Genomic DNA, 25492 nt, shown 5'->3' on the forward strand with positions numbered 1-25492 from the left:
CCAATGCTTTGACCAGCGATAAAAAAGCTTTTTCTGTCTTGAATTGAAGAGATTTTGACCTTCGGCAAAGATGATCTGGAAGAGTATCATTCTGTTGAGCATATTGAGCTCACTGCCTTTCGCGGCTGCTTCTCCAAAGAAACACCAAAAAGATCCACCAAAAACCCCCGAATGGTCAGTGCTACCTGCAAATGCATCGGCTTCAGCACCGCCACTTCGAAGTTACAATAGCTCCAGGCTGTATACACCCTTTACTGGGACTCCGACTACCACAGGTGCGCTGACAGCTTCTTCAATCGGAACGGGCATCTCTCGCGGAGGCGTTGCAGCCACAGCAACAACGTATCCCGGGGATGGAAACCTTCACCATTCCGAGCCTGCTCCATATGTCCCGGCAGGTGGTGTCGGGACCAACGGAAGCACACCCGTCTACAACACGAAAAGCGATTTTGACTACGAGTCTTTAGTATGCATCCACACTAAATTGACAAAGCAGTGTGGCCTAGAAGCTAACCTAAAATCAACAGGCCCTTGCTCTATACCAGGAATGGATTGAGCTCGACCTGTTCCAGGACGGACTCAGGCGTTTCAACGATTCAGCCTTCCGAGCCGCCGGTATGACAGCTTCAGACCGCGAGTTGATCGCATTCATGGCACATCAAGAGATTGGCCACGCCACTATGCTCAGCAATATCCTCGGAGCCGGTGCCCCCCAGCAGTGCAACTATATCTACCCGTACACGAACGTCAAGGAGTTTGTCGACTTCTGTCAGAAACTCACTCGCTGGGGGAAGCTGGCGTGTATGGCTTTTTGGCTCATCTTGACTCGCGCGAGGCAGCCACTCTTTTGACCCAGTCCATCACCACGGAAGCACGACAGCAAATGATCTTCCGTCAGTTTGAGGGTCTCTTCCCGATGGTAGAGTGGTTTGAAGTTGGCATACCGCAGTCCTGGGCTTGGACACTGCTGGCACCTTTCATCAGCTCTTGTCCTGAAAATCAGACTCGCTTGATTTGGCAAAATTTCCCGACCCTGATGGTGGTCAATCAGCCCGATCCGTGGATTCCGGCGACTTCGCGCAACTTTTCGTCGGGTAATAACCGTACAAATGGGCATAATGCTACTGGGTTCAATTCTACTGGGTATAATTTCACTTCAAGTGGCGATCAGATTTCAAGGCTCAACACGACTTCCGGGTTCAATCAGACTGCAGGATTCGGCTTCAATCAGACCACGGGAATCAACAATACTGTCGGACCAGGCGTCAGTATCCCCAAGTCACCAAAAGGCTCCGGAAGATTCAACTCGTCTACTTCAGCTAATGGCTGCGGCGCTTCTGTTAGCAATATTCGCCCAGTACCTCTCACGGCCCCAGGTCGGAGGGTGCTGTTGCAGTGGGATCTTCCCGGGAAGAAAATCGGTCCCAACAACAGCTACATCACCACAACAGAGACGAAAGCTGGTAGTGCAAAGTATGTCCTTTGGGTGTCGCAACTGAACATTACCTACACCCCTCTGTACGTTGTGAATGGTACCAACAGCACCGAGAGCACCAACGGTACCAACGGGTCCAACAGTACCAACAATGCCAACAGTACCATTTATGGTATTCGAGGATATACTACCCAGCCCAGCTTGGAAACGTACCAAGGTGACCCAGCTTTCAATGGTACCATTTTTATTGCTATCACAGACAGTGATCCGTATGTGAGCCCATTCAATCTGAGCTTGATTAACCCGCATGTGGTTGCTGGTCCAGCTTTGTACCAGGCTGGCTGAGGGAGTGGTCAGTCCGTGTATTTACTGGGTGTGTCAAGGGGTGCAGAGAATTAGCAGGAACGATCAATTGATAAAAGTTTGTCTTCATATTACTATCCCAAGCCTGAGAATTCAATACGTGCGTATTGCTTTATTTCTCCATGATCTCATCTACTAGCTCGTAGATTCAAGCAGGTTATGATTATTCAGAGGCCAACTCTTCGCTCATATCACTGATACGGCCTGCCTGGGGTGTACTTTCTTTACTATGCCGCTTTAATGTTGACAACAAAGAGCCCAATGGATCTAATGCAGTAGGATTGAAGGTTATTCAATTGACACTTACTGGTAGATAAAATGGCTAACGGAGAACCAATCCAATACAGAGAGAGGGAGTTGACCCATACGTAGGACTAAATAGCATGGCTCGAATACCCCTAAGAGCCTCAACATCAAGTTCAGTCAGACCAGGGATCATACCCCGTGTCTGGATGGGGCCATCCACAGCCCTCTGCGATATCAGACCAATGAAGAATTTCAGAGTCCTCATCATATCCAACCTCATATTCCCGATGTTGAACAGACTTGTTGACCGCTAATTTCCCATTTCCTTTTTTCTTACCCTTTCGCTGTCGCTGCATCGCGACCTTACGCTCCTCCTCGGCGCGTGCAATTTCCACCCATGCCTTGAACTGCTCCGGATACCTGATGCACCATATGACGACATCTCGAGCTGCATATGCGTCTTCCAAAGCACTATGCCCGGCCTTGGAAATCTGGATATCCAAGTTCAAGAACTCCCTGGCAAGGGTTTTCAAACTCCATGCGCGCTTGAATGGCTTTGTGGACGAGGCAGTGTGAAAGACAGCCTCGGCAGTAAAAATGGCAGAGTCAACAACTTTCGTATGGCATATTCCCAGCACTTCGAGATCGAAGTGGAGAGAATGACCAACAAGTACAGTCGAGTCATCAATAAAATTCCATAATCTCTGGCGAGCCTCTTGCCAACTGCCCAGTGCTTCACCGGCGATAATAGCGCTGCTCATGAGTGAGTGTGTCACGCCACTGACATCAGACCTCCAGTCCACAACATCCTCATCTGGCCTAACATAGTTATTGATGAGTACATCGCCGTTCAAGAAATCGATGGCTCCCAGGAATGCAAGCGCTTGGTGACCATTTGCAACTTCCACCATTTCACAATCAATGGCAACAGCGCGTCTCTTCGTATCTTTTTGTAATCCCGAGCGAGGAGGAGTGGTTCGGAAGAGATATGGCTCAATAGTTCCCTTAGATGACCGTCTCTTGTTTCCCATCAAGGTGGGCTCTAATATGTACCCTGCTGCCTGCAGGCGATTCAATGGATGGCATCGTGCACACAAATATCGGAAGATGAGATCCTGTTCTAAAGGATGTAGAATAGTAGGAAGATCCAGCAACTGAGTCGCAATACGTGGCTCAACCTCTGTGATAACAGTGTAAGTTTCAAAAGTGAATGAGTGAACTCAGGGGCCCGTACCTAATAGAGGAAATCTTTCAAGGCTCATTAGTGGTAGAAAAACCAAAGAACTGCTCAGCGGATCAGGCTCTGGGATTCCAAAGCCCTGTCGCTGGACCCCCATGGCCTCATCAGCAGCACTATTTTGAACACTCCTTGAGCTTGAGGCCACAGCTAGTTTCACAACTGGTTTGGATGTTTGGATTTGTTGAACTTTAGTTGGTTTCTTCTGCAACGCGTTGTTGAAATCATCGTATTTTTGGTAGTGTTGTATAAGCGAGATTGCTTGTTTGAATACTTTTTGGCATTTCGGACACTTGACAGTGTGACACTGCTGGACAAAATGATTTTTGACGTCTATCAAATTGTGAAAGTTCTTTGCCTCACATCCAGGACAAGAAAAGCGTTTTGTGCCGGCTGACGTCAGTTTGGCCATATTCATAAAATATGAAGCTGATCAATGTTTACGGGCTTTGGATGACAATGCAATCTGTTGAAAAACAGATGCCAGGGAAGACCCCCTCCTTATTTCTGCCCGGTACAGACACTGGCATTCAAGTCGTCCACGTAGTCAAGCTCATGCATTGTGCCGTGCCCAAGGAGTGATTGGTAGCTACAGGGGTTTTTATACACCCCTGTCCTGCACTATAGCGCTTCATCTGCAACCTCAAGCGCATGCTTCCACTACCCTGAGATGTCAAGGCTATCAGATATTTGGACAATAAGCTAAATAAGAATACCGCACAAAAGTGCATATTATTATTTGTTAGCATGTTTATGAGAATTCTGAGAATTAGAATTTTCAGCTAGCGAGTCATATACCATTAAAGACTACCATACTTGTCAATATAAATTAAATATATAAATGAAGATGTAGATATCTAGAGCTGGGAGCCAACTGGGAGCCAACTGGCGATCCTGTTAACCCCGGGTTATGGGGCTTATCGCCGAGCCCTCAAACTCATTTCTCCACGTCAGTGTTTCTCAACTTTTTTTTTCCCCGCCACTCATCGTCCCTCCACACCAGCCTGGGCAAGATGGAAACTCCAAGGAATCGTAAACAGCGCCGCGCGGCAGCTGGATCTTCCTCCAAAAAGGACGAACCTGAAATCACCATGGCCCATCCCCCACGCAATGATCCGACCAAAAATAAACCAACCGTCGAGCGCACGCTATATGACATCATTGCAGAGCGACAAAGCGGAATCCATCAAAAGGGGGGAACAATTCCAGCTTCGGTAGAAGCACAAGGCATACCGTCACAGTCAGGGGGAACGCGATTCGTGACGGTCGACGCGTCTGGGGAATTGGTCGACACCGACGGCGACATCAGCAGCCATCTCTCATCCAATGTCCCACAAAAGAAGACCAAGAAAAGCCAACAGGATCCAAAAGTCACCACTGTCAAGCAATCCGACTCCGAATCCGAACCCGACAAACCCCTTCCACCATTCCTCGACACAATCCTCCTTTCCCTGCCTCTTACAACCCTCCACCTCACCCTGGGCTACCTCGCAGCCCACCAATACGCCGAAAGAATCGACCTGCCAAAACTCTTCAAAGAATCTGTGACAACCGCCTTCCCTCTTCTCACCTTATTCGTCCACCTAGCACATGGTCATATCATCTCCTTCAAAAAGCGCAGTGCAAAGGCAGAGCCTGCTCCTCTTTCTTTGTTCCCATTTACAAGTGACAAATTGACATTTTCATTCCTACGAAGGCTGGTTTTCCCGCCTGCGCTGAAGACTCTGGTCTTTCTTCCTGTTTCTGTGCTGCTAGGCGCGCATCTTATCGCTATCACCAATGGAGAGCCGTATTATGCGGTTATGAAGAAGGCGCCTGCTGTTGGGACTATTTGGATTTGGTGTATTCTAGAGTTATCATTTGGGGCAGCTGTACTTGGGGCGTTGGGACCTTTGATTTGGGGAGTTTGGTGGATGGGGTATGGTATTATTTGAGCTGCAGATGGAGAGTATGTACATGTATGGATCTACTATAAAGAACAGTTGTGGTCGATGGGAGTTACATTTGGGAAGGATGGTGATTGATTTGATGAGGATCAGAAATGAAAACCTCAGGTTTCATCAATCCATCCGAATTGGTAGAATAACAAAGCATCTATAAAGACATTGATCCCAACGTTGAAACATGAACCGCATCCAACGCAGACATACCGAAACAATAATGATAGAGAGACATAGCACAATGGCAGCGAAATAAACAAAGTCCCTTGTCCAAAATATCAGTTAATATCAAATAAGTAGACGATTCACCAGCCCATCCGAAGAACAGGAAAACCCCCTACAAATCTTCCCTCTACATCCTAATGTCCGAACGCCACCATGATCCCCTTCTCTACTCCTCGCCTGTCAATGCGACCACGCTCCGACAAGAAGTTGTCGACACTATTTTCCGTGTGCGCAGACTCCGCATAATTGTCATCATCCCTGCACAACCTCGCCGCCCCGGAAGTCCTCTAGCCTTGGCGTTCATCTTCATCAGACCCTTCCTCACCGACTGGGACAGCCATAACATACAGTGGGGCCTTTCCGTGGAGGCACGTCCAGGCCAACGACAGACCTTCATCGAGATAGATATCACCACTTATCCAAATGGTTCTGCCCAGGAGCGAGAGCAGAACTTCGCGTTTCCTGTTTATGTAATCAACTCGGATCCTGGTGGGAGAAATTGGGAGTTCTATAGATATACTACTAGAACTACTAATCACCATCGGGGACTGATTGAGGAGCTTGCAGGGTTGTCCTTGATGTGATTCTTGTTGTTTTCACGTGTAAATGCATAGACAGAGCGAATTCACTCGATTGGGATTCTTTTTTGAATTTTCTGAGTACTTTGGTCTCGACAGAGACCATGTTGACGCCGTGGATTTGACATGTCTTAGATACTTGGGCCGAGCTTTTCAGCGCACAGGTCAAGCCCAACAAATGCAAATGCACTTGACAGCGCAGAGTACCTAACTAGAAAATAAATAATGTAATTACTCTGCAGAGTAACTGGCCTCATGACTCGGAAGATATTTAAAAGTGTTGACTCGATTCATTTTTGCATTTCTATTCCCATGACATGTTCTTCTGAGTCATATGTATCAGTCTCCCTAGTCTCCCATGTTTCCTTGATTTCGCCTCATGCAAGGTGTGATCTGATATTTCTCCTTGTGACGAAAGCAGGGCAAGGTATAACCCCCGAGAAAAGCAAGAACAACGACCCAAACATGCAATCCCGTAGACCTGGTAAACCTGACGTGCCAAAGTCCATCGGGCCGATGTAACATCCCGAACTTCGTCAAGCGGATTGAACCTGTCAATGGCGGCCCGTGGGACGCTCTCCGATCCGGAAATAGCAAGAGAGCCAGGACATGTTGGAACGAGAACCCGCTTACTTCGTACCTTGAGTATGTACATATTTACATATTTACATTTACATGTTTACCGATATAATTTTTCTATACGAACTCTAAGCCCCCAACCTAAACCAGAAACACTCAGTTAACTTTGAAAACGAAGAACGCTTAATGCAACCTAATCGGGCACCAATAATTAACCTATTTAGCTCCGTCGATCCCGGCTCCAGTACCAAGCACGCCCCTTGCAGGGAACCCTGGAACGGAACGTCCACGGTGGGTTCCACCCGTGCGCGCCTGCATAAGTGCATATGTATTGGCGCGGATGCACTTGATCGTGGGATTTCCAGATCGGACTCGGATTCGGATTCCGTACGACCCAGCCCCACGTACTTTGTTTGTTGGGACCTCGCATGTGCATAATGCGAACGGGATCGCCCTGGGGCCCTAAAATATATTAATATATTAATTGCTTTTTGCTTACTCCGAATCTCTCCGTATGTTTATACATCACATTTCTTCTGTCTAGTAGGCTTTACGGATGCAAGCCGAGACCCGAGATCCAGAACCGAGGCCTTGGGCTGGGACAGGGAAGTGGGACTTGGAAGTACGGTGTGGGAGGTTCTAGAGTCTCACTGCATGATGCGGAGTTCGTGGCTCGGAGGTTGGGATTCCTATGGATGGGTCTAGATTTGTTTACTTTGGCGACTGGATATAGATTTATGTTCCGTGAAACGTGGATCTGGTGTTATTTGTAATTTCAAATAAAAATAGGCAGTATTACATAGAAAACTCGCCGATATCTAGGTATTGCTGGTGCAAATGAGGAACTAGGTAATGCTGGTAAAAATGAATAATAACAAGTCCATTGGGAAACAATCATAACGAAGTCGAGTCTAAGTCATAAAAAAGAAGTAATAGCCACCCGAAAGCGAAAAGAAAAATAGATACAAAAACCAAATGTCCGACCACGCCGTGTTCTAACCCAAACGCCGTCCCCTGTCCCATTCACCGCACCACTTCACCGCTGAACGAGTAGCATACAACTCATATGCGGCGTAGATAGTGCAAACATACTGTGCCCCGCTTTCTTCATCTAGACTGCAACCCGTCCCTCCGGGATGTGGCTAACAGGCGACATCTCAGCCCCGGCGGGTAGTCCCCGTCGAGCCGCGGTGGCTGCAGCAGAGCTGTCACCATCGAATCGGGATAGCAGGGACGCCACCATTTCACGGTAGGAGTTCATTTGGGACAGTCTGAAGCGCTGGATCTTTCCACTTGCAGTGCGCGGGATCTCTTCCACGAATACGACACCTCCATCGAGAGACTTGTATTTAGCTAGGTGCTGGCGTGCAAAGTTGTAAACTTGCTCGCCGGTTAGGCGGCGCACGGATGGGTCGCGAGAGCGCACGATGAAGGCGCGTGGGACCTCGCCCACACCATCCTTGTTCACGCCGATCACGGCGGCATCATGAATTCCCGGGTGTTGGAGGAGGACGCTTTCGACCTCAGCGGGGGCCACTTGCCATCTATAGAACGATTAGCATATGTATTCAGTTGATGATGGAACTGGGGCTTGACGATGGACTTACCCTCGTACTTTGATAAGCTCCTTCGTCCGTCCAACAATGTAATATTGGCCCTGCTTGACGTACGCCACGTCTCCCGTTCGGAACCATCCATGTGGCTCCAATGCGTCTGTGCGGCCTTTGTATGCACTGAGCAGGCCTGGCCCGCGGACGTACAGCTCACCCGAGCAGTTATCGCCCTGCACGATTTTGCCATCGTGTTCCACCAAGCGGGCCTCGTAACCGGCAATACAAGTTCCAATACTTCCCGGGTCGCCCTGCTGGCCCCAGCGCGTCTGGAATGTCACACCGACTTCCGTCATTCCCCAGATCTGGCAAGCATATCCCATAGGGTTGATATGGCTGCGGAACTGCTGCATGGAATGGCCATCAATAGGAGCGCCGGCAACACCAACATAGCGCAGCGATTTCAATGCATCACCAATGGGTACAGATGACTGGTTGATAGAGTGAATGATAGCCGGGACGAGGTAAGTCTCTGAGATCTGGTACTTTTGAACAGCAGCCAAGAATTCATTGACCTCGAAGCGCGGCAGGACGAACAGCGGGTGTCCGTATCGGACAGGGAAAAGATGTGTCCAAAGCGCGCCAAACAGATGGAACATGGGCAGCGAGATGAGCCGGCTAACTGGGTGCGGCACTTCGTAGTAAATAGTGCGGTGCTGTGAGACAAGTGCATAGTGGGACAGGATTGCTGCTTTGGGCAGGCCGCCTGTACCGCTGGTCGGGTACATGGCTGCAGGCGTGGCTTGTGCAACGACAGGGTCGGCGAATTTCAGCCAGTCGCTTTCGCCGAAGCAGAGTAAATTCGCGAAATTGTTGTGACGCTCGTCGCCACTCATTGCGCAGAATTGTCCTGCCGATGCATACCCCAGTTCGTACCACAGGAATAATTGTGCGCAGTTGTCGATGGCTCGCTCGTCCACAAGGCAGACCTGCGCTGGGTGGATTCCACGGGCCGCGGAGACGTCGAGGAGGGAGGGAAGGGCATCGCGAGTTGTGAGGATTAATTTTGGTTCGGCGAGGCTGAGGATGTGATCGAGTTCTTGGGGTTGGCTTCGGGGGTTTGATCCCATGTAGACACCGCCGGCGCCAATTATACCGAAGAAGAGTGCGGGATATAGTATCTGTTGCATATGATAGGCCCGAGTTAGTCTTGTTTCTTTATTTTCCGACAATCTTCAGTCCAATATTGGATATCAGATTTCAAGTATTCTCTCTCTTTTTTTTTTCTCTTTCACTCACGCTATTTCCCAAGTGTAGCAATACACAATCTCCTGGCTGGACATTATGGGCTTTCAAACCAGCGATCAAGGTCCGGACTAGTTGTCTGAATTGGGCAGCTGTAAATGATCGGGAAGGATCCTCTGCATCAATAAACAGTGGTTGATTCTGATTGTATGGCTTGGGGCCATCGAATGTGAAACTCAGCAAGTCAGAGTAGACCTCCTGGGAGAGCATATTGTTTGAAGACATAGTTGTGTTCCAAGTCATTGTGTGTTTGGAAATTTAGAAGAAGAAGTGAATTGGGAGTGTAGTATATAAGTAGTCCAAAGCACAGAAGTCCTCGGGGGATTATATAGGTTAATGTATATTCCATTTTGATCTTTTGATTTGATTTTACCTGACATCTTCCCCGGCCCTGTTCCACCTGTTCCAGGATTTGGAATACATGATTATGTAAGTACGCACTAGTCCCGAGGTCTCCACTTCGGGGAACTGTAAGGTGAAATTCTTACTATACTCTACATTATACAATAGAACAAGAAATAAATCAATATACACAAGGGAGCTGAAAAAAAAGCTGAACTCAAAGTTCAAGAGTAAGGGAAAAAAAGTAAAAAAAGTAATGAAAATCATACGACTATGTCATAGAAAATGGGATAACAACACTATGGAGTACTACATCGTGTCTCCACCAAACAGATTCGACCTAAAAGCTCTTAGCGCCATCCATTGTGGCGGGTTCGGAAATCCAATAAATAGATTAAATTTTAATCGACCAATCTGGTTGTCAATAATTCACTAGCCCTAGAGAGCTGAGCCACATCAGATCGCCCTTTCGTCCGTGTCCCCGTGACCGTGACGGGACCCCCGAGGGTTTCTCTTACCTTGCTTAAGATATAGTTTAGAAATGGGTTCATGTCTAGGTGGAAGATCGACCGGATCGTGAGATATGCTCCAAACTCTAATCCGATGAACTCACATTCCCTCTTTAGGGAAACCCAAAAATGTATAATGTCATTTTCTTCAAGGTCTGCCACGAGCGTGGACAGGGGTGCTGAATCCGATATTCGGCCGGTCTTACGTAGAAAATCCTTCCACACGGGCTAATTTGACCCCTGTTGCCACATCAGAGGTGTGAACAGACCTCTCCCCGCTCCTGTCATTTGGCTCTGACGTGCCGTGCCCATCATGAAAGGGATGCAATCTCCTTTCCACATTCACTTTCACTTTCACTTTCAAAGGTTATTATGGGCCCAATATTCCAATGGATGCCCAAAGCATGCAGCTGATATTCAGTGGAGATCATCTGTCCTTTCCCTGTGGAGTCTTGAAGTTTGAATCTGGGCGCGGCTTCTCCTCCCGGCTCCAGATCCAGATCGACTATCGAAAAGATCGGCTAACGAAACCGTGCTCCACTCCCTCCCAGGTTATGTACTGCACCCGTGCATGGATGTGCCAGGGCCTCGGCGTTGGGTGGAGATTAGCGTAGAACTTCGCCTTGTAAGTGAGATAAGAGAGGGGCGGGAATTGGACATAGCGCGAACATCCTCAGCTGCATCTTGATGATCGACCGCGCAGCGTTCAAAGAAAACAAAAGTCGGAAAAAAAGCAAAAATAAAATCCCAACAAACATGAACTGCTCTATCATCCGGCGGGTTATTGCATTAAGTCATGGCACGATTCCGCCACACCTCCATAGATCCACATTGGCTTTGTTGATGGCGCCTCGAGTGCACATCCGGTGGAAGGGACTTGTGGTCAACGCCCTCCCTAGGCTGCAGATCGGCTGTTTTATTGAAGGCTTTCTTGACCGTATGATCGGGTGCACTGGCCCATCATATCCGACGCTTGCATCCTACCAGGGCTAGTCAAGTAGACCCTGGTCAGGTTGCACCTGGCCCGTGATAGTGTTTCGGCATATCTCGCCTTGACTGGCCCTCGGTTCGGTTATTGTGGAGATATCGAGGTAAATTAGGTTGCATCCCACTTCAATGAGCACATTCTTTGATCTCCCTTTCCGGTTCATCCCCGAAAGGAGGTTCCACTCCCTCTTGAAGGAGGATCAGAACAAAGTTTTGACAGGCTATAGCGTGGATCTGTCGGGTGTTGCGTCAGACACTTTCCCAAGGTGTGAAGAACCCGAGCTGAAAGCAAGGGAGTAGGATGGTTCTCTGGTTGCTGATTGGCAAGAAATACTTGCAATAGCGTGAGGTCGAGGTGATAGTGTCATACACCTGAGGGGAACGGCAAATGAATAATAGGGAAAATGGCACAATAATAGGATCATATGCAATGCATTCCTGATTTTCAGGGCCAAACTCAAAAGAGAAAGGAAAAAAAGACTAGATGGGCGAATAGAAGGGAGATGGGGAAGGGCGTCACCGTTCGCGGTGATGCCCGGTGACGCCCAAAAGGGAAAGACCAACTCGATTGGGAAAGAAGGATGCGAAGGCAGGAGCCATGCAGAAGGGATGTGAGGCTGATCTTACACATGTGGATTTTGGTGGAAGAGAGCCCTGGAGGGGAAAGAGAAAAAAAAAAAAAACAAAAGTCTTGGTTAACATGCTTCACTTCAAAAATAGAAGACTCGCCCTGGTTGGGTTGTCAACTATTTCTTTCGGTCTCTCTTTTCACTTCAAGGAATCCCTGGCTTGATTAGTTCACTCATACCCTTCAGTCATCTTTTGAACTTTTTTATATGAGCCAGCGTGAGAACCTGAGAACCCATCATAGTTATGTCAGAGAAAAGCCCCATCACAATGCCTCCAAAGGTGGTCGTTGCGCGGCACACCCCGACTGTGAGCGAGGACACTCTTACCGATGCAGACAAAATCAATGAGAAGTCCTACTCCAAGGAAGCCGAATCATTACATCTCGACCTCTCAAAAGAGATCGATGTGGAGGCACAGACCCAGACCACCCAGCGCAAACCCAAGGTGTTTGCATCCACCCGATATGCCATTCTCACACTATACCGGCGTCTTTTCACGCTAGTCTTCTGCGCCAACGTTGCAATGTTTGTGTACGTCATGAGCACGGAACAAAAACTGCTAGCCCTGGTCAATGCCACAGCTGCCAATTTGCTCGCTTGCGGTTTGGCCCGCCAGCCACTGGTGGTCAATGCCATCTTCGTGATAGTATGCTCGATGCCGCGCTCAGCGCCGCTTCTCCTCCGTCGGATCGCCGCAAAGGTCTACCACTATGGTGGTGTCCATAGCGGCTGTGGAGTCGCTTCCCTCGTGTGGTACGTGGGATTCGTGGGCGTGTTATCCCACCAATATTGGAAGCCATCAGCGGATGGTCCGGATATCGGCGTTTCAGCAGCATCAGTTGCATTAGCTTATGTCATCTTGGTCCTGTTGTTGGCGATCATCGTGGTGGCCCACCCCGCCTTCCGGATGAAACGGCATGATTATTTCGAACTCACCCACCGTTTTTCGGGGTGGCTTGTCGTGGCCTTGTTTTTCGCCCTGTTGCTCGTCTTCTCGCGAGGCGCTAGTCAGTCCATGGGCCAACCACTTGGAACATTCCTGATCGAACTGCCAGCCTTCTGGTTCTTGATGCTCACGGTAGCAGCCATTATCCAGCCTTGGCTTTTCCTTCGAAAGGTCGCGGTACGGGCCGAGCCACTCTCGACCCACGCCACCCGTCTGCATTTCGACCATGCTGTTACCACTTTTGGAAAGGGCATCCAACTAGCCAAGCACCCGCTTCGCGACTGGCATAGTTTTGCAACTTTCCCAGATCCTGCCCCCGCAGGTGTCCACGGCAACCCAAGCTTCTCTACCTTGATATCCAAAGCTGGAGACTGGACTGCAGAAACGATCCAGAACCCGCCTACCCATCTCTGGAAGCGCGGCGTGTTGATCTATGGCTTTGCATATGCCATGCGTGTTTTCCGGAGAGTGATAGTCGTCACTACCGGATCGGGAATCGGACCCTGTCTGTCATTCCTCGGTGATGATAACCGACCCGCACTGCGTGTGCTCTGGCAAACTCGTGCCCCTCGGAATACCTATGGTGACGGGGTGATGCATCTGGTCCACAAGATGGATTCAGCCCCCATCATCCTAGACACCGACAAGTGCGGGCGTATGGACATGGTGCCCATCATCTTGCGGCAGATCAAGGACTTCCAAGCTGAAGCGGTGTGCGTGATCAGTAACCCTGTGCTGACGGCGCGAATTGTCTATGAGCTTGAATGTCGAGGGACCCCGGCATTTGGCCCGATTTTCGATTCCTGATTCCTAATTCATGATATTATTTGTCTGTCTCTAGACCGTACATACCTGTTGTTCACTTCTTGTTTTCTTGGGCCCCTTTTTGGTTTTTTTTTTTTTTTTTGTTTTTGCTTCTCATGTTTTTGCTTCTCATTTAGGAGTTTGTATCTTTCGAGCATCTTGCGATATATCCTCTCCGGCTCGCGGCGTTTATTGGCGGTACACTTGTGTTTTTTTTAATTGATATTTTCAAAGGGATGTTGAGTTGCAAGACTCCTATTCAGGGGGGCCTGTTTGTGTAAATATGTCAGCGCTTCCTAGGGGAATTTGGAATCGCGCGCTATGACCCTGCTGCTATCCGTTAGGCAAGTTTCTCCTTAAAGAACCTATAGAAGGCAACCATGACAAACTTCACCCTTATAAAAGACAATATTGATGTGCGTGATAGCCGTACAATTCCAAATACATACTAACAGTCTCCACCCAAGGGGCGTGGGGGCCAATTATAGTGGCGGTGATAGTGATAAGGTGCTGAAGCTTACATGAAGTAGATTGTCTCTTTAAATCTGCCTCTGTTTTAGTCTATTTTCGCATGTCAAGTTTGATATTTCATGTACTCTAATTTAAGTTGGATTTCGTGCATGTTCTCGCATATAGAGACAAATCCCTCACTATATATTGTTGCTATATAGTCCATTATGGTCAAGGATATGTCGGATCGGATATTTCAACCTCCGACCCTCACGGTGATATTTACTGAATTCGGTAGTATCCACGGAGTATGTACCCAGGCCGCAAAGTATACGAGGCCAAATATATATAACTCTTCAAAGTCAACCAAAAATAGATAAAATGAAATACTCAAGTGTCCAAATCCAAGTCCTATTTTCAATTATAATCATTCCCAGAACCAAAAAGAAATCCACCCTCCAACGTTACACCAAACCCACCGCAATGTCCGAACCACGCAAGGTAAGCACAGCCCAAACCAGCACACACAACACACCCATGTCGAAATGCCCTAGAGAACAGTACCCAACCACGCGTAATCGTGTATCCCGAGATTTAATGGATGACGCACATAAGCGCATAAGCACATGCATATGAAGATGACCGCCGACGCAAAAAAAGCAAACCCCACTACCAAACCCCGCAACACCGACACTAAGAATCAGCGCTAGACCAGCCCGTCTCGCAACGGCGCTGCGCCAGAACAAGCACAACAATCTCACCTACCTATGAGTTGCGCACAGAGCTGACAACTCTCGGCCGCGCAGTAGGAATCGTGTCTAACGGCTTACGGATGTTTGGCCGTCTGGGTGCGTATGGCGACCTCTGAGGCTGTGGATAGTTATGGTGAGATGCAGCTCGTGCTGCATTCGTTGGCTGGGGTGGTCTTGGGGAGTGGGATTACGTGGGCTGGGCTAGGGGAGAAGACTGACAGTGTCTTGGTGAATCCTTGCATAGCGAATAAGGATGAGGTTATGTGTGGGTTCTCGCGAGAGGTTGTCTTGCTGGACTCTGGGGACAGTCGTGATGGGTGGGAGGAGGCTCACAAGGCGTAGATTGAGCGGTTTAAGGACTCTGTGCTGAATATTCTTGAGAATTCTCGTAGTCAGTGGGTCGATGTTGTCGAGGATCTTGTTGAATCCCAATCGGCCTCTGTTGCGAAATTCGATGAGATTCGTCGCCCGCACGTGAATGTAGTCTATATGCAGGCCGCGAATAGACCAGAAATAAGACTAGTCCATGTATGTCGTGGACCAAGGAGATAGCATTGGAGTGTATATGAGTGTTTCCAGGGCTTTGATCCTGGATAAACGTTGAATTGAACAGCGGCATTTGGTCTACGATATGAATGAGGTGGGACTAGGCATGTGATTGTATGTTTTGTTAGTTAAGGATGAGTTTATAGAGCTGTTCGTTTTCTTGCTCTTGGGGCTTATGCTATGGTATCATGATAACGTGAATTTTCAAACAGTCTTCCGAGAATAATCGGAGGTAACTGTTGCATTCACAGGAGATGGTATCGGATTAGAGTGTGGGTTCCATGAGCTTCTTCAGCTTACGGAGGGAGAGAGGTTTGACTAAATAGTCGTCAATACCTGCGGTCACCGCCGCCTGTTGCATGGTATCCGAAGCGACACCTGTAACGGCCATTATGCGGGAGGGTTGGAGACCATGGTCTTTTTCGTGTTGTCGGATCTTACTGGTTGAAACCAGCCCGTCCATTATAGGCATTGATAAATCTAAAATTAACAACCACGCAGTTAGTAATTGCGGGTTGAAGGATGTCCAGCAAACTCGTAGACTAACCCATCAATATCAAATCATATCTTCGACTCGAATTTTCAACAAGTTCTAATGCAATGAGTCCATTAGAAGCTGTGTCGTAACTACAGCCAATCTTTCGCATGAACGTAGCCAGGATCTGTTTCATGGTTGTAAGTCAGATCACAAGGAATGAATTGAAGGGACCAAGAGACGAAAAAGTGAGAGCGACTTTTTGCGTAACCGAGTTTGCAGAGAGCTAACTTACCTGGACATTGATTTCATTGTCATCAACGATGAGAACATGCATATCGTTCATTTGACCATTCGATTGAATCGGTGAGCCCCTGATAAGAGGACTTGGACAGACCAATTCAACTGGAGGCTGTTGTGAAAGATCTTTCGATATTTCCGGTAGGTTCGCTGGGGTAGGATTTGAGGGAATAATTTCACGGCTTGTTGGTGGAGCGGGAATTGGAGCTTCAAGATCGTTGATTTGAGTCTGTGCCTTGTGCATATCCATGATTCTTTGAGCGGTTTGACGGATCTTCTGAGGTCCATATCTGCATCGAAAGTCAGTTCAAGTATTCGCAAAAGGGGTGAACCCTGGACGTACGGCTGTGAAATCAGGATGGCATTCGGAGGGAGAGAGTGGCCTAGCGAAGATGTCGTGCTGCCCAAGACAATAAAGAATTTGAAATTATGGCCGCCATCCATAGTAGAGGGTGATTGGTCATTCAACATAGCGTCGAATTTTGCCTCCTCGATGACCGCGATGTCACCCTCTCCCTTCTCAAGGGACTCTGCCAGTGCAATATGCCATCCCGGTTGTACTCTGAAAACATTGGCAAGAGTGCTCTGAATAGAAAGCTTTCTTTTCGCGTCGGAGCTCAGGATACCAGTGGGTGTCTCCGTCAAGTCGGGATAGCCATTAAACCCAATGAGACATGCCTTCAGAGTGTCCTTGTGGCTTTGCGTTCCTATCGAGCAAGCATTGTCGAACAGCTTGGCGGGGACGTGGTCCTTGGGACGCTGTGCAGGAATGTAAACATCGACCTGGGTACCAACACCAATTTCGCTCTTCATATTAAGATGACCGCCCAGGAAAGTCACTAGCTTATGCACGACGCTGAGTCCAAGCCCAACGCCCTCTGATAAGGCATCTTCCTGGGCGAATGGAGAGAACGCGGAGTTTCTGAGAAAGTCCTGTGCAATTCCTCGACCCGTGTCTGTAACGCGAAGGTGAACAAGATGGGGTTCTGCTTCAGTTTGAGCTGCGGCTTGTGACAATGATACCTCGATGAGACCTGTCTGTGTCCATTTCATTGCGTTGCCGAGGAGGTTCATGACTATTCTCCTCCAGGCACCAGCGACTGATCGGATATTCCAGGAGCTGGACTGCTCGATATTTACTATCACTGACAATTCATCCCCATTTCGAGTAATACGAGAGGCGGTTTGAAAGGACAGAGCAGCAATAGCTGTTTCACTTGCAAGAGAGGAGGCAGGCCCATGTGCTTTTCGGCCGGTATGGAGTATCACAGCGACTTCTTCAACCAAGGAATCGAGATCGAAGTCGGAGACTAGGCTTGTTCCAGAATCTTTAGTGTTGGTCACGCTGAGACTTTGCGTGGTTGCCAAGTTGTTGATTTTACAGTAATCTAGCCTGGTGTTTGTCAGTAAAAGGTCTCACTCGACAGACTGCGACTAAAACCTACAGGTGATCTATTGTATCCAGCAAGGTCAGTCCTGATGTTAAGATCATGTTGACCATATCACGGTGCGCAGTCTGAAGCGGAATGTCATGTAGCAACTCTGCGCTCGCGAGGATCCCGTGTAGTGGGGAGCGAAGCTCATGACTGATAGAAGTTACAAAGTCGAATTTTGAGTTCTCACTGGCGGTCCAGTGTATCCGAGATACTTCAGAGATCATAGAATCTCCAAAGGCTCTAAAGTAGTGCAGGTCTTCTGTGCCCAAAGGACGGTGGGTTCCGTTTACCCATGCCAGTGTACCTGCAAGCCATCGGGATTTGTTCCAATCCCATAGAGGATAGAAAATCACACACTTGGCTCCAGGAAGCTGGTGAGCGAGACGATGAGAGATATGCCGAATGATTTCAAAGTTTGGAGCAAAAATCTCTGAATTTCCACTTGTAGAGTCCATGGGGGTAGAGTCCATGGGGCTGGCCAGATTACTCCTGCTGTCTATGTTGAATATGTGGCCATCTGGAAAGTGTGTGATCAACGAATGCAGCAACTCTTCAGTCACTTTGACCTGGAATTTTGAGTCGGTGTTGGTCTTAGCTGGCCTGCAGCTTATAGCCTGGCCCAAGGAGCCACAGTAGTTTACTGCATCTTTGGGCGAATTTGCATTAGGAGGGCCCCAGCGCGAAGAAATGGGGGAGCCTGCCTCAAAATTCGACAAGGAATCCCAATCATCATGCCGTCCAGGAGATTCGCTAAAATGGAGTTAGAAAATGTCAATTATGCAAAGAAAGAGTGACTAACAATTGCGGGTCATTTCGGTGGGCATCAAGAAAGACCACGCCGTCCAAATCCAAAGATTCTTTCAATAGTAAACTGGCACGAGCAAAAATCGCAGCTATGCGTTCAGTGATAGGCACATTGTCTGGCACTGATAATTCCGGGGGCCCTTCTATGGAAGAGGAAAGCGGTTCGGCTCGGTCCGAGGTTCGAGAAAGCGATGATGGCAGTGTATAGTTTGACGCAGAAGGTATGTTTCGAGAAAATATCGACGCTTCCTTTCCATTAAGACTTGTGGACGACCTTTCATCAAGGGGTGAATAGACACCAATATCCTTTTCTGTGGACAAGGAATCGAGCGTTCCACCCACATCGCCTGGATTGGCTATTAGCCCCAAATCTTCAGAATTGAGCTTCTTCGCAGATGCTTCAATCTGACCTTGAGTGGAGGAGCCAGTGGGGTCAAATTTCGAATTACTTTTGACGAAGTTTGTCAACCCTTTGACCAAGTTTTCCGAACGGCGATGGTATTGAACGATCCGCGCATTTTCAATGTGGTTTGAAATTGAGTCGGCAATCTCTCGAAGAGCAGCGACATCTTCATCTCCAAATTTCGTTCGTGGCTTGTTGTCCACTACACAATATGAACCGAGTACGAAACCGGAAGGGCTGTACAATGGCACCTCGGCGTAGAATCGAAAGAAAGGCCAGCCAAGCACGTACGGGCGATCTTTGTAGAAATCCTCCTTGGTGAAATCGCGAATGATGTTGCGTGTCTGGTTGGCCGTTATATTCTCCGTGTCTTGTACCTGGGAAGGATCTTGTCCAGTGAAAAGTCGAATGGCGTGGGGACAAACTCCCCATTCCAAGTCAAGTGTATTGACACCGAGGAAGATGCCATCGTCCGGGCGATGAAGATCTTTGTTTCGAAGAGAGATTGAGGCGGTTGCCTCTGAAATGATATGTTGATTTTCTCCGTCAATGATTGAAACGAAAGACCGATTACATCCAAATCGATAGACACCCAGTTGTGTCAACGCAGTCAAGGTGGTATCATTTGAAAGACGAGGGGAGGGTATGTCCTGTGGGACATCATGTAGTTCCGGGTCCGAGCTTGTAGAGACTGGTTGATCAAAGGTACAATAATATCTGTTGAGATCGGAGATGCGTTAGTGGAGATCGCAATCGCAGGGCGGGGAACAACCAACTTTGATAAATCCCGGATTCTTTCTTGCTCGACATCATTCTGCGGCTGACCCATATTAGATGGGCCAGCTGATCTATAGCTGGTCACTTCCACATAAGAATGAAGTTAAGAAGTTCTCATATGCGTGACATATGTTCAAACATTGAATCAAAAGAGAAAAACGGGGTTACGAAAAAACGGCTAAACGGGCAAAGAAACCTGTTTTGGGGGAATTCATCCAAGGTTTTTGTGGTGGGGCTACCTCGGTAAGAGGCTTGCCTGGCCCTGACTCTCTGGTCCAGACTTGGTTCCAGATCTCTACTACAACATACGTATTTATGTGTACATATGTAGTTCTCTCGAACTATCACCTCAGGTACACCTGGTCTCACACTTCTTCTCTGCCTGTTGTACACAAAATGGGATTTCCAGATCTCCCGTTGGAGATAATCTACCTTATCACCGACTTCTTGGAACTCGACAGCGACATCAGCGCTCTATCACAAACGATACGCCAACCGCATGTGTCACTAGACACTTGTCTATACAAGAATGCTATTTCACAGAACTACACAACCATTGTGAGATTCCTCAATGAGAGATATCCCGAAACGATCAAGTATATGGAAACTTGCAGACTAGTGTTCAATTGCAATCTATGTACAGTGCATTCCCCGTATTCAGGACATAAAAAAGAATGAAGAGAGTGCCCAAACAACTAACACTTCTTCACATCTGTCTCCTCGACGCTAAACTCCTCCCACGCAGCCCGGTCAAATCCGTTCGGACGACTAGACCGCACAAACTGATTATCCACTCCGCCAATAACTGCGACTGGGTTCACAACCTCGATATCCGCACCATATGCGCGGGATGACCATAGTTCTGTCAATGGCTTGCGGCCTTCGGACTCAGAACCGGCAGGCCTGTACAAGTGCGGGAAACGCTCCTTCATGCCCTTCAACACAGTCGACGATATGCGGTCAACGCTGTCGCAGTGACGCAACTTGAAGAACTCGGGCGGCTGCACCTTACGAAGCTCCTCCTGCACATCAGCGGGGTATTGGCCCATTGAAAAGAGGAGAAGGTCGTAGTGCATCAGCGAGGCCTTGCCGTGGTACGAGCCGCCGGTCTTTGCGCGGTGGTAGAGACCAGTCAATGCGGCAATGGCGCCCATGCAGCCTGTACCATAGTCGGAGATGGGGAAGGGAGGCACAACGGGTGTCGAGAGGCCCATGAACTGGCCTTGGGCCCAGGCGATTCCAGTCACCTGTAGGTGAAGTTAGTTTTGATCTGAATATCGGAAACTGTATTTGGCAACTTACGCAGTCTGCAATCTGCTGCCATCCAGCGCGGCCAGCCCACTCGCCTTCGTATCCGAAGCAGTTCTCATTCACGTAAACGATGCCTTTGCCCCGCTTCTTGGCCAACGAAGCCATGGCCTCTGCCCCGTAGCCAAGCTTATCCAGTGCTCCGGGACGGTAGCCATCTACGATAACATCCACGTCATCCAGGAGCTTCTCAAACTCCTTTCGTCCAGCCTCGCTTTTCAAATCAAGATCTGCTGCAAGCTTGCCCATGTTGCCATCGACTTGGAAGAACGGCACATCGGAAAGGCTTGGGCTGGTTATCTTCAAAACATCGGCACCATACTCGGCTAGAATACGGGTAACAGTCGGGCCTGCGATGATACGGCACATCTCCAGTACCTTGACGCCCTCGAGGATCTTCTTGCTGCCGGTGCGACTAGTTGGGAAAGGAGTTGGCGGAAGATCACCAGGCAGTTTGGTGACTTTCCATGCAGGCTCTTCGACGTTAAGCTTTCCCTGTGAAATGATTAGCTTCCTTGTCGCGGTCGGATACAGCACTGTGTAAAACTTACATGGGGAGTCTTGATGAACTCCTCATGTTTGTAAGCAGTCACCCCGGCCTGGCGTCTCTCCTTGTTCATCTCTTCAAGCTCTGCAGCTGTGTATTGCTGTACCTTATTCTCAATAACCTTGATGATTTCTTCATAGTCAGTCAGGTCTGGCCGTTGGCCCTCCAGTCCAATCATGTTCAAGGTCGTCGTAGCCTCCAGCGAGCCATGAATATGGAAGTACTCGTCTGGATTCTTAGTCTTGTAAAGATTCGCCGACATACGTCGGTAGCCGTTGGACTGGGCAGCCAACAAATCTGTGTCTATTACAGTCAGTATTGTCTTATCGCTCAATAAATCGGTCTACACGGAAGTACATACTCTTCAGCTTCGATTTCACAGCAGGGTCCAGCTTTGACAGGCCATCCACCTTTGCCATGTACGCTTGACATCCGAAGGCAGTGGCAGCTTCGAGGCTGACTTGAATGCCACGAGGTTCCGCACCAGCACCAAAGCGAAGGTCCGCAATGGCGGCAGCGACAGAACCTTCGACGCCCTTTAGAGCGGCGAGAGTCTCGGTCTCTTTAAAAGGAATGGGGAAGTAGATTTCATTATGACTGGTAGAGAACGAGACGCGGTCTTTGTTTGCAAAAACCTCGGGTGGCAAGTCGAAACGTTCCGACTGCTCGCACAGCTCAGAGAAGATGCGGCTGGTCTCAAGGACCGGAGAGTACATGCTGCCTGTCATTGTACTTTTTTTTCTCTGTTCAGTTACTTGCACTTGAATGTCGGTTGAATGGAGGTCGACGGTGATTTCTTTGGTATCGGATCAACGCAAGTCGTGGTTGCCACGTGAGAATCCGTAATTGGAAAGCACGAGATGAGCAGAAGGTTCGTGGGGAAACGAAGTAAGAGCAGGCCGGCTATATAAGGGTCCATGATGACGACCTCTGGTAATCGGGTCCCGAGAGTTTGGCCGTCGGGTGGCCACACCCGCCCCATCAGCCGCCGGCTCACATTTATATTTAGTTACTACGACCTGGCAAGAAATATAAGAAAGATATGCTGCCTTTGCTCCAAATATTTCCAAGTATTTTCATCCAGTACTTGCAGCTTCGAATCTTAATAGACGGGTATAAAACACATCGAACTGTCAAGCTACACCCCCGCACGATGCAGATCCGAAATAGACGGCTATCCGGCCTCGGGATCGGATGCGATCAGATCGGAACAGTCACATGAGGAGTATAGGCGTTTCAATCTTCGAGAAAATGTACATATCGTACATGTGTGCTTAAGAGATGATCAATATCAAATTCGGATTGTCTTGCGACTTGGTTATTGATGTTGTTTGACTGATTCATCAGTGGGATGAGGCAGAAAAGTGGACTTTGCTCAGGTCACATGATATATATAAAAAGACAACTCCTGATTATACCACCCCTAGTTTGATTAGCCATTGCAAAAATATTGCGTTCGTGATATTGCACCAAATACACCTATATTATGGCAATTCATGGATGTCTCCGGGGCTCAGGTACAACCCCTGCATGACAATCTAGAATCATGACATATAGTCACGTGATCTGTAAAATGTTAACCCCGAATCTCCAATCTCCGCACTTTTGCGACTTTTCCAGTAGGCGACGATGCTACTCCGAACCAAATTGCGGCCGAGGGTATTGCGGCTCACAGCTTATCGCGCAACCCGTTTCACGTCCGAAATCCCATTCATTCGCATTCAAGATGGAACATTTTACAAGAAATACCCAACCACCGAAGATTCGTCCAATCCACCTCTCTTCCCGAACCTGAACTTCACTCTACCCGCTACACCCGGCTCAAGCAAGGCTCCTCTGCAACACTGGGCTATTATTGGTCCATCTGGCCGAACCGACCTCCTCCATATCCTCCAGGGCCAACACATCTGCATCCCGCCCAACGCACGTTCATACCCATACCTCCTCACGGACGAGATCGACGAGAAGGACCCACGGTTACGCGTAGTGGAAAATGCAATCCAATATGTTGGATTCAGTGGCGAGGGCTCGGGGGCCATTGGGGGAATCCGTGGCGCATATCTCAGTGCACGCTATGAGAGCTATCGGGAGGAAACCGACTGGACTGTGCTGCAATACTTGCGTGGCCAGACCTCTTTGAACCCGATGGAGGGCGAGGAGGAAGGCACGCTACATGATGAGGAATTTCTCACCCGGACCTTTCGAAGTCTTGACCTAAGAACTCTGGTCAACTTGCCAGTCTCGAGTCTGAGCAATGGTCAAACCCGCCGAGCGCGAATTGCAAAGGCGATTCTAAGCAAACCAGAGCTATTGCTTCTTGACGAGCCATTTAGTGAGTATTTCGAATTCGTATTCGATGGCTATGGCATTCTAACCTTTACTCAGTGGGATTGGACCCGGTGGCAGTGAGAAAGCTATCTAAACTTCTTCATGAGCTAGCGAAGAAAAACGCCCCGCGGCTCATTTTAGCTCTGCGCCCCCAGGACAAGGTGCCGGACTGGATCACACATATTATGGTTGTGGGCAATTCCCATAAAGTTCTCCTCCAAGGGCCAAGGGCGGCTATCGAAGACACGCTCAATGTCTGGAGCTACGTTGCAAATAAGTCTAAGCCGGACTCGCTGCCCGAACAGCAAACGCAAATATTAAACAAATGCAAAGCAGACTTGAAGACTGGTGTCTTGGACAAAGAACTCCTTGGGGATTTGGTGGCGCATACGAATGAGATAAAGTCCTCAGAAGTCCAGGCCCCATTGGGCGGAGAGCCAGTCATTGATATGGAAGGAGTTCGCGTCCAGTATGGGAACAAGATAATACTCGGTAATTGGCAGCAGAAGGTGAATGACGAAAATAAGCATGGGCTGCACTGGCGAGTTCGTCGGGGCCAACGCTGGGCGATCCTCGGTCCTAATGGGTCAGGCAAGACAACCTTACTATCAATGATCACATCCGACCATCCGCAGGCGTATGGGGAGCCCATTAAACTTTTCGGACGATCCAGGCTTCCGGAACCTGGCAAACCAGGAATTTCAATCTTTGAACTGCAGTCCCGCATTGGACACTCATCGCCGGAGATCCATGCGTTCTTCCCGCGTCAATTATCAATCCGTGAAGCGCTTGAGACTGCCTACGCCGAGACCTTCCTCTCAAGGCCGAAGCTGAACATTGAACGAGATCAAGACATATCTGCAGTCCTGCATTTCTTCAAGCCCCAGCTTGATCCGAATTACGTCACGAGCGAGGTGCCAAAAATATCGACTGCCGGTCTCCCGCCCCTCGTGAAGCGGTCTCACGTTAGGCTAGAGACATACGCACTAATAGATCACGTTGTTGGGTACGCGGATGAGATTCTCTTTGGTGATCTCACCCCCGCACAACAACGCATTGTGCTTTTCTGTCGGGCAATCGTCGCCAGGCCGGACATTGTTATCCTCGACGAAGCTCTCTCGGGCCTATCTGCAACACAGCGTAACAGGTGCTTGCAATTCTTGGAAATTGGCCAGAGACCTAAACGCCGTGCCCCTAATGCCGTACCCCGTTCTCTAGCGGAGTCACAATTCCGGTACACTGGTCTTACGGAGGATCAAGCCTTGATCATGACTAGCCATGTGGCTGAGGAGATTCCTGACAGTGTCCGCTACTACATGCGACTGCCGTCTCCTGCAGGCACGCGTGTCGATGCCCTTGATTTCCGTTTTGGCATTCTTCAGTCTAAAACTACCCTAAGACAGCCTCAGACCTGGGAGGCAGCCTGGTCTCCTCCAGAGGCTTTCGTCAAGCATGCCCGCAGGACGTGGCGTCGCAAACAACATACTTTGCCGGTACAGGATATAAGTGAATTCGAATGGTGGTCGATATAGAGGTATAGACATTTAGATCTGATCTGGCATTCTTGGCGTCTGTATTATAGAGCTTCTTGTACATTTAATTAAAATCCCAATTCATATGTGACAAATCAAACAGACTTCTCCATGGCCCTCCGTCAATATTGACAATTAAAAATCAAAAAGTCCACTTGT

The 25492-nt window shown here is 48.7% G+C and overlaps 10 protein-coding genes across 10 annotated transcripts; 6 read left to right on the forward strand and 4 right to left on the reverse strand.

The window, feature by feature from the left end:
• Positions 1–70: 70 nt before the first annotated feature.
• N7471_006187 (ferritin-like domain-containing protein) lies at positions 71–1780 on the forward strand (the record flags this gene model as incomplete). The annotated part of the gene is made up of 3 exons (XM_057278906.1): positions 71–466; positions 528–768; positions 795–1780. 3 exons carry the CDS (start codon positions 71–73, stop codon positions 1778–1780), a joined length of 1623 nt encoding a protein of 540 aa, XP_057138516.1.
• A 437-nt stretch (positions 1781–2217) lies between these two features.
• On the reverse strand, positions 2218–3713 carry N7471_006188 (uncharacterized protein; the record flags this gene model as incomplete). The annotated part of the gene is made up of 2 exons (XM_057278907.1): positions 3279–3713; positions 2218–3224 (listed from the first exon to the last, which is right to left on the reverse strand). The coding sequence occupies exons 1-2, from the start codon at positions 3697–3699 to the stop codon at positions 2218–2220; spliced, it is 1428 nt and encodes a 475-aa protein (XP_057138517.1). The 5' UTR covers positions 3700–3713.
• Positions 3714–4294: 581 nt separating this feature from the next.
• On the forward strand, positions 4295–5215 carry N7471_006189 (uncharacterized protein; the record flags this gene model as incomplete). The annotated part of the gene is made up of 1 exon (XM_057278908.1): positions 4295–5215. The coding sequence occupies one exon, from the start codon at positions 4295–4297 to the stop codon at positions 5213–5215; it is 921 nt and encodes a 306-aa protein (XP_057138518.1).
• A 368-nt stretch (positions 5216–5583) lies between these two features.
• On the forward strand, positions 5584–6030 carry N7471_006190 (uncharacterized protein; the record flags this gene model as incomplete). The annotated part of the gene is made up of 1 exon (XM_057278909.1): positions 5584–6030. One exon carries the CDS (start codon positions 5584–5586, stop codon positions 6028–6030), a length of 447 nt encoding a protein of 148 aa, XP_057138519.1.
• Positions 6031–7714: 1684 nt separating this feature from the next.
• Positions 7715–9701, reverse strand: afeA (adenylate-forming enzyme AfeA; the record flags this gene model as incomplete). Its single annotated transcript, XM_057278910.1, has 3 exons — positions 7715–8147; positions 8211–9334; positions 9453–9701. 3 exons carry the CDS (start codon positions 9699–9701, stop codon positions 7715–7717), a joined length of 1806 nt encoding a protein of 601 aa, XP_057138520.1.
• Positions 9702–12193: 2492 nt separating this feature from the next.
• On the forward strand, positions 12194–13678 carry N7471_006192 (integral membrane protein TmpA; the record flags this gene model as incomplete). The annotated part of the gene is made up of 1 exon (XM_057278911.1): positions 12194–13678. One exon carries the CDS (start codon positions 12194–12196, stop codon positions 13676–13678), a length of 1485 nt encoding a protein of 494 aa, XP_057138521.1.
• A 1301-nt stretch (positions 13679–14979) lies between these two features.
• N7471_006193 (uncharacterized protein) lies at positions 14980–15219 on the forward strand (the record flags this gene model as incomplete). Its single annotated transcript, XM_057278912.1, has 1 exon — positions 14980–15219. The coding sequence occupies one exon, from the start codon at positions 14980–14982 to the stop codon at positions 15217–15219; it is 240 nt and encodes a 79-aa protein (XP_057138522.1).
• A 469-nt stretch (positions 15220–15688) lies between these two features.
• Positions 15689–19670, reverse strand: N7471_006194 (hybrid sensor histidine kinase/response regulator; the record flags this gene model as incomplete). The annotated part of the gene is made up of 8 exons (XM_057278913.1): positions 15689–15903; positions 15971–16085; positions 16194–16488; positions 16542–17591; positions 17644–18384; positions 18434–18785; positions 18849–19558; positions 19618–19670. The coding sequence occupies 8 exons, from the start codon at positions 19668–19670 to the stop codon at positions 15689–15691; spliced, it is 3531 nt and encodes a 1176-aa protein (XP_057138523.1).
• A 643-nt stretch (positions 19671–20313) lies between these two features.
• Positions 20314–22189, reverse strand: N7471_006195 (CAIB/BAIF family enzyme; the record flags this gene model as incomplete). The annotated part of the gene is made up of 4 exons (XM_057278914.1): positions 20314–20865; positions 20921–21421; positions 21478–21776; positions 21835–22189. 4 exons carry the CDS (start codon positions 22187–22189, stop codon positions 20314–20316), a joined length of 1707 nt encoding a protein of 568 aa, XP_057138524.1.
• A 913-nt stretch (positions 22190–23102) lies between these two features.
• On the forward strand, positions 23103–25333 carry N7471_006196 (putative ABC transporter; the record flags this gene model as incomplete). Its single annotated transcript, XM_057278915.1, has 2 exons — positions 23103–23805; positions 23859–25333. The coding sequence occupies 2 exons, from the start codon at positions 23103–23105 to the stop codon at positions 25331–25333; spliced, it is 2178 nt and encodes a 725-aa protein (XP_057138525.1).
• Positions 25334–25492: the final 159 nt, after the last annotated feature.

This window comes from Penicillium samsonianum (assembly GCF_028829775.1).
Source record: "Penicillium samsonianum strain IBT 33392 chromosome Unknown utg000003l_segment0_segment0, whole genome shotgun sequence".
Lineage (NCBI taxonomy): Eukaryota > Fungi > Ascomycota > Eurotiomycetes > Eurotiales > Aspergillaceae > Penicillium > Penicillium samsonianum.